This window comes from Homalodisca vitripennis, chromosome 8 (assembly GCF_021130785.1).
Source record: "Homalodisca vitripennis isolate AUS2020 chromosome 8, UT_GWSS_2.1, whole genome shotgun sequence".
Lineage (NCBI taxonomy): Eukaryota > Metazoa > Arthropoda > Insecta > Hemiptera > Cicadellidae > Homalodisca > Homalodisca vitripennis.
The window spans coordinates 32650585-32667348 of NC_060214.1; the positions used below are offsets into that span (position 1 = coordinate 32650585).

The 16764-nt window shown below is 33.7% G+C and overlaps 1 protein-coding gene across 1 annotated transcript in view; it reads right to left on the reverse strand.

The window, feature by feature from the left end:
* The window catches only part of LOC124367508 (small integral membrane protein 14), a 39511-nt gene extending 27253 nt beyond the window's left edge, over positions 1 to 12258 (reverse strand). Inside the window, exons 1-3 of the mRNA XM_046824383.1 lie at positions 12099 to 12258; positions 8865 to 8959; positions 4714 to 4762 (exon numbers count right to left, since the gene is read on the reverse strand). Of these exons, the coding sequence (XP_046680339.1) occupies positions 4714 to 4762; positions 8865 to 8939 (124 nt within the window). The 5' untranslated portion in view covers positions 8940 to 8959; positions 12099 to 12258. The remainder of the gene's footprint in view (positions 1 to 4713; positions 4763 to 8864; positions 8960 to 12098) is intronic.
* Between the last annotated feature and the right edge of the window lie 4506 nt (positions 12259 to 16764).

Below are 16764 nucleotides of genomic sequence, written 5' to 3' on the forward strand. Positions count from 1 at the left end.
ATTGCATCCAGAGTGCAATGGGATTCGTGGTTGTCGAGAATCAACAAAACTGGTGATTCTTTTGAGCAGTGGCTGTACTTCACAAAGTGGCTCCAGCACTTTGAGGAACAAAGCATTAGTGATCCACCCACTAGTAGGGGAGTTAAACAAGTCCTAAGCTTCCACTGATAGCACCTACCATTAAAACTGTCATGTAGTCTAGCTCGGGGAAATATGAAAACTGGAGGAATGGTATTGCCTGCCGCATTAACAGTAGCAACCATTGTAATAAGGCTGCCTCTTTCTCCAGACACAACTTGGCCTACTTGTTTAGTGCCTTTTTTTAGCTACAACATTTTGGGGCTTGCACGACAGTTTTAATCCCAGTTTCATCAAGATTGTAAATGTCACTCGGAGAAAATTTGTGTTTTTTGTAAACATCATCTAAGTTTTTTTGAAATTCTTCAATGTTTTTCCGATTGAAACCTAATGTTCTAGCTAAGCTTGTGTTTTCAGGTTTTTCTCAGTGATAAATCTTTATGTCTTTTCATAAAAACCTTTCAACCAATCTAAACCAGCTGTTTTTATTATCTTCCCATTTTTTTGGACATCGGCCCAATTTTTCTGCATACTGAAATGCAAGAGCTCTAATGATTTTGTACGTGAGACCATAGTTCATCGCAGAACATGTAATAATATATTCTTCTAGCATTTTTTCTTCTTGAGCTGAAAATACTTGGTTAGAAGTGTACTTGCTATTAAATGTTAAAAGGGGTGCGGGTGCTGAAGGGACTCGGATATCAGTGTGCTCAGATGGTAAATTTGTCTTTAGAAGAGCCTTTGCTTTTTTTATTCGATAGAATAACATGGTATGAACCAAGCCAAACGATTCTGCTGCTTGACGTATTGGGACGTTTTTTTCCAAAACAAGATTAACAGCTTCCTCCCACATCTCGCTCATTTATCTCTGGGCCCACTTTTTTTCTTGATGTAGTTTCTAACCATTGTAACCTGAAACAATACAAAGTGAAGTTATTACCTAAACATAATGTAAAGTTAGTAATTTTATTGTTTTAGTAGGCCAAGGCCTACAATGTAAGATCAAATTAGGTTTGTTTCAATATTAGGCTGCTGATATCAAATTTTTTTTAATGAAGAGATTTAAGACGTAAGACAACTTGTGTGTTTTAAATGTAAGAAAAGTACTAGATTTAAAAATATAAACATGGAAACTAATACAAAAAATAGGCCTCATGCTTATTCTATCTTGATGATAGCCTACCATTATATGTTCTAGGTTTAAAACAATTCTCTTAATATTTATAATTTTCCAGTAAAAAATAAAATAAATAAATTGTTTAACTTGTACAAATGCTAATAAATAACCTACAAAAATTCGGCTTTCTTATATTTTACCTTTTTTTACAAAACCAGTAACTTTTATGAAATAATTTTAGAATGTTTAAATGTACCCCCCAATGTTTGTTCAAATGTACCCCACATGTCACAGTAGAAGAAACTGATTTTTTTCTTAGTTAGTTGAACAGATTATCTTATGTTATTATATTCAAAAAATTGCTCAATAAATGTACTTACCTTAGAATATAAGGTTGGTCAATTCTTCAATTCTTTCTTCCGCTGACAGTCTTACAACTCAAAACTCAAAAGTTTTACAAAAATGTGGCTAAAACCTAACCTATCTGGCACTGAATACAAAGGTTAAAAGAAATGGAGGGAAACAGGTGTACTAGGTCATACAGATGAGAAGGAGAAGTAGAAAAAAAATCAGGCAGTTAGCTCATCAAATGGCGGGAAAATTTAAACTTGTTCAAATGTGCCCCCAGTTCAAAGGTACCCCCCTCTCCCCTAAGCTTCTTCATAGCCGATTTTTTGGGGTTTCTTCATATGCACATGATCCCAGGAGTTAAGTTTATGACAGTGTCAGATTTCAGATACTGCACTAAGCAGAAGGTAAACTTGGAGTTCAACTAACTTTCACTTTTGGATGGTGTTCCTTAACATTAAGCTGTTACTACATACTATGGCTCATTTCAGTCGATAATTAGCAATGGGTTGATTTTCTGGGGTAACTTCAGTAATCTAAAAGATATTCTTTTATTTCCATGGGCTTGCCATAAAGCCCAAGATGAAAATCGTCCTTAATGAAGAGTTGAGTAAAAACAATTTTCTTATTTTTAAAAAGAATTTTAACCTTAAAATAAATGTTCACAAATAGTTTTTTTTGTAAAGTAATTGAAAAAGCTATTTAACATAAGTATCAATTAAACAATGTATGTAAAATTTAAAATAAATCTTTTTTATTGCAACGCTTATGACGGGTAGAAAATAATAACTGCCCCTAAAAATACATACATTTTGTGAGCAAATATTTCTTATTGTATACACAAAATTTAAAGAACTTACCTTTATGAATACAAGAGGTACAGCTAATTAATTTATTGTATTGCTGTGTAAACACTGTTTGACAAATTTTCAAACTGTGGTCTACATACTCTCTTGAATTTATATAAACTTGACCAACAAATATCATTGGAAAAAGATAGTGGAGTAATAAAATATTTACAATATTTACTTTTTAATGTCAACAACATTTTTGTGTGAAGTAATACTTCTGATGTCCATAACAAACATCATGAACATCTTCAGCACTAACAGTATCGTTTATCAAAGTGTTGTCACTCACTGGTGATTTGTCTCACCTATGTTTACTCATTTTTCATTAATAAAACTATAAATCAAGCAATAAAAAACAGCTTTCAATTACAAAAAATCAAAGACGTTATAACTGAACACAGCCAAGAGCGAGTCAAAGCTGCCGTTGACTGATGCCCGACACTGGCAAATAAACTCGCAGACTACAAAATAATATGCCAATTGCAAGTGTTTGTTTTATTTATGTAGGCTGATTTTGTATTCAAAATGTATCTAAAACAAGTGACCTCACACGAATAATGATCCCATAACACAAAAGTTTTTCAAACCATACAAATCTTATTTGGAACTTTTTTCTCTATAGTTTGTTCCAGTGGAAATGCTCTAGTGTATGCTGTACTTCTGGTCCGCTCTGTAAATTCATAATTACATTCATATATGAAATCGAATTCATAAAATATCCACAAGGTACGGTAAACTCTTACGAGACTGGAGAAATTTGGATCTTGTCATACTAATGTGAATACCATAACATGTATTAGTTTACAGATATAATAAGCTGACATGGTCTCAACCAAATAATTGCTTTTTAAATATAAATTACATAGATGAAAACTGTGAATCGATTCTATAATACTGATGAATGTTTTACCATGCCTATATAAGAAATAATGCCTATATCGCAAAACACCATTTTTAAGTTAAAAAAAAAATGTATATATTGACCCTTACAGGTTGGTGCTAATTTATATATCTAGTTGTATTTAAATGTTCAGTTCAAATACAGCGTTGCACTTTTAAAACTTTTTATTAAGCAATGGTATTAGGTAATGCATGATTTTTTAGTGATTAAGCTTTAAATTTAGAATCATAAAAGGTATAAAACTATGGTTTTTATTACACCATTAGATTTTTGCTCCATAATTTAATAATTAAACAAATATTTTGTTGTTGTTTTTAAACAAAAATCCCAAGTTAAATGTATATTTTAAAGCTGTTGGTGCATCAAATAATATTTGTTTTATTGAATATGTGTATCTTACTTTATTTATTTTGTATTGTAATATTATTTCTACTCAAATTAACTGTAAAAATAAAATTTATACAAATCGCTACTGTTAGGGACATCTAGGCTTAGATCAATTGAAGGAGACAAATGGGTCTCTTCATCACTGGATGTTAAATCGTCATCTAGTATATCACTAATGTTAATTTGTAATCCACTTGAACTTGCAACCATCAGAAAAATAAATAGTACCAAACAAAGAATTCACGCTTTGTTTCAATACTATAACCAAGCAACTCATTCTAATGTAGCAAAAGTTACATGCTTTCACATAGAAACGAGGCCTAAAACTGATTACATTATTTAATTGCACTTTACCCACATATAGATTAAAAACTAAAACAAAGTTGTACTAAGAGGAAAACAACAATAAAAGTACAAAGAACCCGGATTCACAGTGGCTCAACAAGTTTGTTTACATCAGAAGACTATTCACTTAGCTGGAACTTTTATTGCTTGTCAACAAACCAGTAAATGTACTACGAAAAAAACCGCTGCATTTTGTTTCTAACAGAGCCAGTAGAACCCGCCGAACTAATCTCATACTTTTCATATTTTTCAATATATTACACACATAACACTGTATGTGATGAGAAGGGTTCATTCAATATGAATATTAAGCTTAACATCATTTCACCTCTTGCTTCGTGTAGCATATGATATTTGCAATGTCACAGACTTGACTATTGAAATCTGGAAACCATGACCATATAAAGGATTTGTCACTGGAGACATGTAGGCTACAAGAGAGCCGAAGACAAAAATACCAAGAAAAATATTTTGTAAACTTAACATTTATTTTCTTGGTACAAATACAATCTCTTAACTCTGTATTTATTCTTTCAGTAGTATTATTTGTTAAGTACATAACTTATTTATCCAAAACCCTTTCAAAACAGATCAAATTTAACTAATAAGTAAGCTTAGCCAGTTTAAAAGTTTTTATATTTTAATATGAAATACCTTTTTTGTACTGATTATGAATAATAACTTACTCTGATCTAAGCATTCTGAATCCGTGCAGACTGTCTGTGACTGCCGTAACTGGAATAAGACATTACAGAACATAAAACAGGAACAAACGAACAGTTTCTCAGAGATGATAACAAGAAATAATATTCACATAGAAAATACATTTTGTAGTAATCATTTATAACTTTTTTATTTTAATTATTTTAAAGCCGAAAGCCTGTATGAAAATTTTTTATATAAAGATGCAAAGTTTGCAAATATAATATTTGCTATGAGACTTTTTTTTTGAAAGTAGTTACTTTAGTTTCATAACTAATATAAAAAATTAATTTAATTTTGTGCGAGATAGAAGTATTTAAATGTTTTATAGTATGTCTTTTATTAAATATCTTTTGGCAATCAAGTGCTATTGCCAATTGAAATTCTCACTTTGCTACGATCATTTCCTCAATCTTTGATTATTTAAAACAAAAATATGATCTCATTTCATATTTAGAATAAAATTTGTATTGATGTATGTGTCTCAATATTACACCTGCAATTTTTTCCCGATATGTCTCACGGCAAGGCACCTTTCCTGGGCATTACTGAAGGACTACCCAAATATGCTAACCAATTACTAAACGCGGGAGACAAATTTCACTAAAAGATAGTATTTTACTTTAGAACTTGGACATACAAGATTGGTGCGAATATCATAAAAAAATTTATTTAGATGTATGCATAAATTATACAATATTATGTGTATTTTTATTGTTTAAATAACTGAAATATAACTAAAGTATTGAAAAATTGTAAAAGACTGCTTTTGATGGTTAAGCCAGATTTATAAAGAACTAAGTGCCCTTTAGACAACTAATTTTAAATTTATTCTGGTATTTTTAATTACTGGGTAACATCAGCCCATTGACCACAATAATAAGCTTTTCTCACATATTTCCCCCAGAAATATTCATTCATACCCTATTAGTTATCTAAAACATCAATCAGATAAGCTAACTTGGCTTAAACTTATCTCGACCGCTGCTGAAGTGTATTATTTCAACTGAAAAACCCAACATACTTATTTTTTATACAAGGGTAGGCTGAAAATTAATGCACACATGCTTGTAAAACACGATTGAAATGAGCTATAGAAGCGCGCCTGGTTGCATTCGTAAGTACCATTCCTCCTCTACAACGCATGTGCAGTCTGAAAACCTAATGTTAATCCATTGTATTTTTAGCAGTGTAACCATGCAGACGGATTCAAATGCTATGTCAGATTTGAACAATGTGCTGTTATTGAATTTTTGACTGCTGAAAAAGTTAATTCTACTAAAATCTATCGTCGTTTAAAGAGTGTTTAAGGTGACGATTGATAAATCGACTGTCAATCAATGGGTGATAAAATTTCATGGTTGTGAGCCTGGAAATGCCATAATTGTTGATGGAACAAGCAGTGGATGTCCGATCACTCCCACAGACGACAAGCATCACAAACTCGTTGATGATTCAAAGTAATCGGCGAATCACCGAACAGCATATCGCAAACCATATTGGAATATGTAAGGAACGTGTTTTTTTGTATTATGCAACAATTAGTATACCGGAAAATCTGTGCACGATGAATGACATGCCGTTTAAACAGACGAGAATAAACAGCATTGAATGGAATATTGTCAGCATCTTTTGCAATACTACCATGACGAAGGAGACGACTTTCTTTTGAATATCGTGACGAGACATGGGTGCATCATTATGATCCAGAAGAAAAACACAAAGCACTGATTATCGACATTTGGGTTCTCCTGTGACGAAAAAGTAATAAAACACAACAATCCACAAAAAATCATTTTATCATGTTTAGGGATGCTCATCGACTTTATGTGACCAATTATCTGGAATAAGGCATAATGGTAAATTCGTCTCAATACATAGAAACTCTGAAACACCTCTGACATCGAGTTTGTCGTGTTAGAGGCAGCCTCAAGCCAATAATCTTGCAACACGACAACGCTCGTACGCACAACTGAAGAGGCAATGAGAAAGCTGAAGTTTGAACCAATTCCAAACCCTCCCTATTACCCCGATCTAGCCCCCTGCGATTTTTATTTTTTGCTCTCTACTCAAAAGAGATTCAAGGCTACTCATTACACTTCAGACGATGTGGCAAAAACAACTATTGGGTCCTTGATATGAGAAAAATCTGAAGAGTTTTTCAGTGATAGAATAAAAAACTTTTTACACGTTGGGAGAAACGTGTTAGTCTTAATGGTGACTATGTTGAAAAATAAATGATTGATTGTGAAGATTAAGAATTGTACTTTACTTTACTTTAAACACGATCTCGCTATTTCTTTTTGTTAGTGTCCTACAAGCATGTGTACACTACTTTTCAGCCTACCCTCGTACATTCCACGTCATCAAGTCTAACCTTCAACCTCCATAAATTGTACAAAACTCATTTTTCAGAAAAATGCTATCGAACTATATGTAGCAAACATTAATTTTTGGAAAGTCCTTTTTTTTATCTGCATTTCCACCGGGTCATCTGCAATCTGAAGTGGAAAAAGAATAACTGCAATATAATGACTTTAGAGTTGGTAAAGGAACTGCTGATTCATTTTTTCTCAGCAATTAATTAAAACTATAGGCAGCCTATTACTATAAAATTGTCACTTTTGATCACTTTCATGTAAACACCTTTCAAGAATATTGGTGGGGGTGAGCAAGGCTAATTACAATTTATGGGACTTATTAATTAGAAAATTGCATGATTTTTTACCATAGAAAAAGACAATATACAACAACACTATAAATAAAAATTGCTATAAATAAATGCATGTGTAGAATTGCTGAATTTTACACTGAATACTTAACATCATAGTGCCTTTACAAATTTAGAATGTTGAAAAATGTAATTTCCAAACAATTCCAAAAATAATTTTAACAATTTTTACCGCTGAATTTTTACATATATTATTCTGCAGATGAATTTTTCACTTTTGACATAAATTGGGTACTTGTTAATTAATTATAAAGATGGATGGTCAATAGTCAAACAACTAAAAATTAATAATCATCAATATCTCGAGTTAAAAAAACTCGTAATGCTAAAATAACCAGATTTTTATGATTCTATCAGTAGCTAAGTAATTTTAAATTTTTGTGAATACTACTTCATCCAATAATGGAGGCCTATATCTCAAAATTGTGTTTAAAGTAAGCAAAATATAGTCTACTGTTTGCAACTTAATTTAATGATAGTGTAATTTTTTAATTTTAATCATTTTATGTTAAATAATACATTTTTTTAATAGTTGAATTACGCAACAAATTGAATTTTTGGTACTTTGGGATTATACCGACCACACCAGTATGAAGAACACAAAAATAGAAATTTATAGAAACAAACATGATAGAACGAAAAAACAACTCTTCAATTACAAAATTACAAACTTACAAGCATTTCCAGGTATTGTGATCGGTATTGTTGTCGCTGTTATCTTATCTTTCTCGAGAATCCTGATTACGGCAGGCCGCGCGGCATCACGTGATTTGCACGGTACATCATTGCCTTTCCATTACAATTCAATTTATATTTCTGATTAGCCCCTCTAGAATTTGATATTTTACTGATAGGTACTATCTCGAGGGATGTTTTTCTTTCGTCGACATCAGCGCGGGGCAGCACCGAAGGTGCTGCCGAAGCCCGCGCTGATGGCCGGAGGCACTCGCATTTTGGGTGGCGGAATGTGATCAAGAATAAAAACAAGTTTTGAGTGTTTTTTTAATAAAAAGTTTAGTTTGGTAAATGTTTGTTTTTGTTGAATTTTTGTGTTTGGAGAAATGTAGAGGTAAAACACGGAAGTACAACAAAGCGATGCACCAGCTGAACGGGCGGCGAGACTCTGCAATCACGTTATCTACTAGACGCTCGACTTTGACCTCTGTCTGAGGATGGGGAGGTGTTTGCGATAAGACAATTCCTGTTTTATATTGACGAAATATTGTTCTACGCTAATCTAGTAATCAGTAGAAACGAAATGTGAAATAACGATTCATGTCTGGGTGTGGTCGGTATAATCCCAAAGTACCGAATTTTTTCTTTAATTATTTAAAGCCTATTTATAAATAAAACTATGGAGAATACCAGTTTTACACAGAGGTTTAATAAGGTCAGGTGACTTACTAGGGACAACAAGCGGCGCATGGCAAGCTCGTGGCTCCAGAAACATTCACATGGGTCCATTCCTCCGTCTGCCATGACGTCTGTTGTAGAAACGTCTAGAAAAATTCATATAAATATTAGATATAAATTATTTCATTATGTTTTTCTTTCAAGTTTTCTCTGTGTACCCTAAGGGGTACCTAAAAAAGTTAATTTACCTAAAAATTAAGCAATTGTGCGCCCAATGGGGCACACGATAGTATCTCTGGTATTTATTTAAGCACGGGATCAAATTTAACAAACCACCATGACAGGCAAATAATAAAATCACAATAATGAAATGCATAGTAATGTGTACCCCACTGGGTGCATGACACACTTTACAAAAAGCCCTGTGTGTACCCGATCGGGTACACAGCGGCAGTTGTGATAGATTGCGTACCTAAGGGGGTACATGTCGTCGTGAACATGTCAAATACCAAAAACAAGATAACCCATTTACTAAGTGGACACTCCAGCTACAACAGAGTGTACATAACACATGCTTTAGACTGGCTAGATGAACAGGAGAAAAGTCCAGGTGACTAGAGATACGATTGCTCATCCGTTGTATCCGCTCAAATCTGCTGTTGGACTCCAGGGAAGATGAGTGGTGCCTTTTCTCAAATAACTCCAGGGATCTTGTGCACCAATGACAAAGTTCACACTTTCCAAAAGAAATGAAGAATCTATCATATTTTGAACAAACTTGTAACAGAACAGCATCTAAAACGTCTCTTCTGGCCTCCAGGGAGTTCAAGTTTAGGTCATTTTTCCAAGTCGGACACTGGTACTTCATTATAGTTGTATCCTAACCTGTAGCCTACAATTATAAAGAATTTTCTCTGGACTTGCTGGAGTTTTTGCCTTAGACAAAGCAGATGAGGGAACCATATGGTGGAAGAATATTCCAAAAGAGCGCAGATGTGTGCCACATCTTAATGACATTGGATCATTTAGATGGCAAAAGAAGCGTGAAAGCATTCCTAATATTCTCAAAGCCTTGCTGCACACACTATGTACATGCTCAATGGGACTTAAATCATCGTAAACAAAATCTCCTAGGTCTTTTAATGATGATTGCAGGTACAGCAGATGACCTAACACATAATGGTAAATCTTAAGCTCAGCGACTACCGCTCCGATCGCCGTAATTTTTTGCATTCTAACACAGGTTAACGTAATTTCACCGAAAAAAATAGTCCCGATTATCGCCGTAGCCGTTTACTCCTCCCCCCCCCCAAAAAAAATTTGGAAAAAATAAAATTTGAAAAACCTGACTGACAATGCATTTATTCGTTTTTTTTGGTGTTATTAGTTCGTAGGGTAGTAGTCCATGTACTAATTCTAGTATAAACTCGTCTTATCTTATCAGTAATAAACGCGCGCCGCTTATCTTTTGCCTGTAATGAAACCTGCGTTAGTTCTGTCTGAGTGTTGTGTGTGTAAGCAGTCATGCGTGGTCTGGGCTTGGACTTTGCAAGCTCGAGTTAATTTTTTTTCTAAAAGAGCAAGCAGCGCGAAGCGCTGCGCAGCGGGCAAGCATCGCGTGATCTGAATTTTGAATAGGCAAGCTAGGGTCTTTTTAGCGTGTGACAAGAACCATCGCAAGCCATGTCAATAACTTCACTAATTATTCCTTGTCCATGTGGGTTTGTTTGTGTACGTCTGGCGGTCAATCGAAGCCGTCCTATAGGTCACGTGACCCGTCCGGCCAATCGGAAACCTTCCTGTTTGTCACGTGGCAACTGTCAATTCATCAAAACGTCCATGGTCGGCCATTGTTTTTAGTTTGATAGTCGAAAATCTTGTTATTTATATGTTTTGTATTGCCAACATTGTACTGCCGTAAAACTGGTTTTTTATATGTTAGCGATAATCGGGACTATTTTTTTCGGTGAAATTACGTTAACCTGTGTTAGTACGAAAAACCTTACGGCGATCGGAGCGGTAGTCGCTGATCTTAATATTTACCCACATAATAATCATGAATCACTAGAAATTTCTTTCAATTCATTTCTGTCTTTCACTAAGCCACTCTTAATATGGGGCAAAAGTTAGATATTTGCTATAATTTATTTGCTATCTGCATTCACCACTAATCAAGCACAGTACAATTCATATTTTGTAAAATTTAATTGTAAACAGATGTTTCAGCCTATTTATTGAACTTCGTCTGAAAGTGTCAACAGCTGTTTGGTGTACGTTAAAATTTAGATTATAAAACATGTGTACTACCACTTTTGCAGAATTCCAAAATATTCCTGGTGAATTATCTTTCTTTTCTTATAAACCTACCTTGAATTTGAAAGAATATTTTACAAAAAAAATAACAGAATTGGTTAAGCTCTTTTCAAGATCAGTGGCAAATTTAGCAAATCAATTTTATTTATAAAATTAAATTATAACTTTTTATATATAAAACAGCTAAACTATACTGTAAGTTGAAATGCCTACAATGTAATTCAGTTCGACATATTTTAGTTTCTATGGTTTAGATAATCATGAATTTTGATCATTTGATTGTGGTGGTGGCCGCTTATTATATTGCAGTCCTCATACATTACAAAAGAGTACATGCCACCATTTCATTAGGAAGCAACAAAAACATATTGACTTCTGAAAAAACATCAGCTGCTGTAGATGAAATACATGCTTGGAAGAATGTTTAATTTTTTATGACAAATCATAAATCTTAGCTTTAAATTTAATAGAGAATCCATTTATATTAAATATTAAGCTTAAGTGACCTTTGTTCTTGGTTATAATAGGTTTCTACAGTCTTTCTAATGGTATATAGAGGATAAATTAACTAGGCAATGCTTTCAGAAGTTAAACAGGTATAAACTTAGTGATAGGTCTGCTCCAATTCTTTGTACTTCTCTATATGTCCTAAACATATATTATTAATGTCTAGCCTACTTTGTATTTGAATTAGGATAAACCCCAATAATTGCAATAATCTAAAACCATAATGTAAACAAATTGATCATGATAGTTATTTTTAAAGTGATAGATTGACTATTTTATTCTATTACGTTCTTTCCAATCCATAAACTATACAGGATTAACTTTAAAGCGACTTGTTTGCAAATAAAACTGGCTTAAAATGTAAATAAACTTAACTGTCAATAACAAAAACATACAAATGAAAGTTTAGTAATTAGGAAGGGAAAAACATTTATAATTTACACATAATATAATATAACTACATACCTAATTTAAGATTCTTGCGGAATATCACAATAAAATTATAAACGTCAGCAACTAAATGTTGAACAAAGTTCCTACTTACAAACAGAAACAAACACGATTCGCTACTGCAATTTGCGAATCCCTAAGTTTTGTGGTTTCAGACAACATAACAGCTGTAGTAACTTGTACCATTGCCATTGGTCGTTATGTGACCAATAATAAACAATCCCGTGAACATCGACTTTAATAACATCGAATTATTATACTATAACTTATGTAAAATGGTATCTATGACATGAATGAACACGATATTTTAGCCAAGATAAAAAATATGTATTGAAATTGAAAAATTAATACTACATTTAAATTTATCATAACGTGTTGTTTTTGCCTTTTAACCATATTATCCTACTTTTTTTGGATTCTTTAGAACATTATCTTGACAGTTTGAATAAGGACGAAATAATTATCTTAGCTGGAGATTTCAACTTTGACTTGCTTGAAACAAACTCCCCTTATACTGACAGATACTTGAACTGTATAGTAGGTGCTGGTCTCATTCATTGTATAGATAAACCAACAAGGGTAACAAAAACTAGAAAGTCATGCCTGGATCACTTTATTATACGATATAACGACATGAACAACGTACAGGCAGCTGTGTTACAGACTGAGATTACTGATCACTATAGCACTGGTCTTACCATTACTTTTCCCGTTACAGCACCATCGGTTATGACAAAATACAGCTTCACAGACGATTATAGACTCTGCACTCTTGTCCCGTAATCTTGCTCATATTGACTGGAAGACGATTTTTCAGAACGAAAATGTAAACGGTGCTGCATACGAATTTTGTAAAATGGTAGGCCAAGCGATCGATAATTCTAGGAAACCAATTAAAAAGTCATCTAGATTCAAGAGGCTAAAGCCTTGGATTACAAATGATCTAATTAAATTAATTCGCGATAGAGATAAATAGAGCAAAAAAATTAAAAAACAGCCTTTTAATATAATTCTTAAAAATAATTATCGAACGTTAAGGCAATTTATTGCCAATTCTATCAAAACGTCTAAGCGTATTTACTACAGGGCTAAATTAAACGAATATCAAAATAATCCTAAATTGTTTTGGACTGTAATTAACGAATTGGCAGGTAAAAAAAATAATAAGGGGTTATTTCCGGTTGAAAGGTATCTGCCTAATGTACCAAGTGTTACTCACGGTGTATGTAAAGAAGTCGCTAACGATTTCAACATGTTTTTTGCTAGCGTTGGACATAACTTGGCAAGTTCAAGTAACACCGGGGGTGCATTAATTATCGATGATGCAGATTACGGGCGAGACTCACTGTTCACGCTTCGGACTGTCACTGAACTGGACCTATTCAGACACATTACTGCACTACGTGGCGGGTCCGCTCCTGGTTATGACGGCGTCACAGCTTCTGCACTCAAAGATAATATTCATATTTTCTCTAAACCTTTTCTACATATTTTAAATCTTAGCTTGGCGTACGGTATATTTCCTGATAGTTTTAAGTTAGCTAAAGTAATCCCACTTCACAAGGCTAGCACATTTACGGAGAAAAATAATTGTCGTCCCATTTCTTTGTTAAGTGTGTTCTCTAAGGTGCTGGAGAGAATCGTCAAAGAGCAGTTTGTAAATTACCTTCAACACAACCATATTTTAGCGGAGTGTCAATACGGGTTTAGGGCTGATAAAAACATTTCAGACGTTCTCTTTGATGTAAACAAAGAAATCTATCATACTTTGTCAGATGGTATGAGGAGCTTTTTAATTTTCCTTGACCTAAAGAAAGCATTTGATAGTGTATATAGAAACAAATTAATTTACAAATTATCAGCTATAGGTGTAACGGGTAATGCTCTCGCATGGTTTTAGGAGCTACCTTGCGGACAGACGGCAGTTTGTGTCTGTCTGCGGTGTGAATGGCGATGAGCTTCCTGTGGATTATGGTGTAGTTCAAGGAAGCACTCTGGGCCCTGTATTATTTTTGATATACATTAACAACATTTCAAAACTGCAGATTCATGGTAAACTATTTCTTTTTTGCTGACGACACGCTAATTATTATCAAAGGTAAATCTTGGCAGGATGTTCAAAATAAATCTTTAAATGACCTCATTACAATTAAAAAATGGATGGACCAAAATGTTTTATCACTTAACGTCTCAAAAACTAAATTTATGCCCCTTTCTCTTACATCAAATTCAGATTACAACTTACACGATTTAATTATTCATAATTGTAACAATCACTATAACAATGCCTGTGGATGTAATAAAATCGAGAAAGTGTCGTCATACAAATATTTGGGTGTGTTGTTTGATTCTCGAATGAAATGGATAGATCATATTAATTTCTTAAAAAATAAAGCAAGAAAGTATATATTTGCTTTTAGGCAGTTAAATAGCATTTTGAGTTTTTGATGAAACTAAAATCGTTTATTTTGCTTATGTGCAATCCCTTTTTTCTTATGGCATTCTAGCTTGGGGAGGTGCTTTTCCTTCACATATTGAAAGTTTAGATATAGTTCAGAAATCTATTCTGAAAGCCGGTTTTGGGAAGTGTAGACGATATCCCTCTGATTTATTGTTTCGAGAAACAGGAATTCTGCCAATTAAAAAAATTTTTATTAAAGTCTTATTTATTCATATTTACAAACATTTCGGCTCAATTTTTTCTACAATCCCACATTTTTATAACACAAGATATGCAAATATAGTCGGAATTAACACTATTCACCAACACAAATCATTTGCGACAACAAACAGTTTTTATCTAGCACACATTTTATATCGAAATTATTCTAATAGTTTTAGAAATTTCAAGCTGTTCGACTCTCCCTCTCTTGAGGTTTTTAAGAAACATGTCAAGGAGTTTTTTGATTCTCATAAGCAGTGAGAGGGCCCAGTTTACTTATCTCTGTTGACTACAGACGGACCTAGACTGTCTGACAACTGACTGACGGCACTGTCCCCTCTCCTCTCCACTTCAAACTATAGATAATAAAATCCATTCACTTAAGTAATTAGCCTATTTTTTGTAACTTTGTTCGCTCAATATTTTTCATTTGTTTTTGTCTACTTTCTCCTCTATATTGCTGATTATCGGAATTCGAGGTCATATCCGTCGTTTATTCTGCTTTAGATGTCTTCTTTTAATTATCAAATTTTATAAAATTAATCTACACTCTGCTCGAGATAAAATTCGAATCTTAACAATTTCAACTCGAGTCTACGCACAGGCCATTAAGGCCCATGTAGGCTCTTTTCCCATTATTTGAATTTATCTAGAAATTATGTAGCAAATTTAATGCTGTTTTTACTAGGTATGCGTCTATGGATGTGTATATGTATGTGTATGTATATACATGTATATGTATATATATGTATATGTATGTTTCATCTATTAATTCATTATATTGATTTATTTATGTAACATAAGTCTTTTTTTATATTATTTAATGTTAATTATTTAATTTTAGATTTTGAATTGTATTACTAGAATACTATTGTATGTTCATATGAGTTAGATAATATACAAATGCTACATTTGTTATCATTTCAATGTAAAGATTTATTAATTTTGTATTTCATTTCTTTGTGTGTGGAAATAAAGTGATTTGATTTGATTTGATTTAGTTCGTATATATTACATCGCAGTTAGCTAGTTCCTAGGGGCTCATAATTTAACCACGACGTGTCCGAGTTGAGTATATCAGTACTTCCATTTACATATAACATGCAGATTCCATGGGTTTTTCATTTTACTTCTTTCCAAATGAGATCTCTCTCTGCTTTCTACTTCTAGCCAACCGTGGTCAACCCTCTAGTCGAGCTACGGGGTCACTCAGTGATCAATTCTCAGACCAATTCTATTTCTCGTATATGTATATGTATATCGCCCCATTGCCACCATTCCTGTGTTTAGTAAAATAATAGAATCATGTTTAATGACTCAATTGTATGATTATTTCATTACCAATAATCTAATGTACAGACATTAGTTTGGTTTTAGGCCTAAGTATTCCACCTCTCTTGCTCTAGAAACTATTGTCGAGTATATTTTAAGTGAGTTAGAAGATAAAAACTATTGGATCTAGTTTATTAGATTTAAGTAAAGCCTTTGATCTAGTCAACCATACTATTTTATTTGATGGAGTTAAGGGCTTAGAACTGGATCTAACCCAGACCTACCTCTCCAATAGAAAACGGATGGTAGTAGTAAATAAATGTAAATCTGAATTTCTAAATGTCTCTGCTGGTATAACTCAGGGCTCAGTATTTGGACCTTTCCTATTTCTATTCTTTGTGAATGATTTTAGTTTTAATATACCTACCTTTTCTGTATTATACGCTGATGACACAACATTACTCTGTTCGGGTACAATGCAGATAACGTTAAAGGTAAATTGTCTAATGCATTTGAATAGTCACCCCCCCCCCACCCCCCCCCCCCCCCACCCCCCCCCCCCCCCACCCCCCCCCCCCCCCACCCCCCCCCCCCCCCACCCCCCCCCCCCCCCACCCCCCCCCATCAATCTCCATCAATCTGACAGTTTAGCAGCAGGTGCGCGCGCAATGTTCAGCCCAGAAGGCGCAAGGCGGGGCAACATTCAGTAAACAGCCATGAAACTGGAGTCTCCATACTCTACCAGTA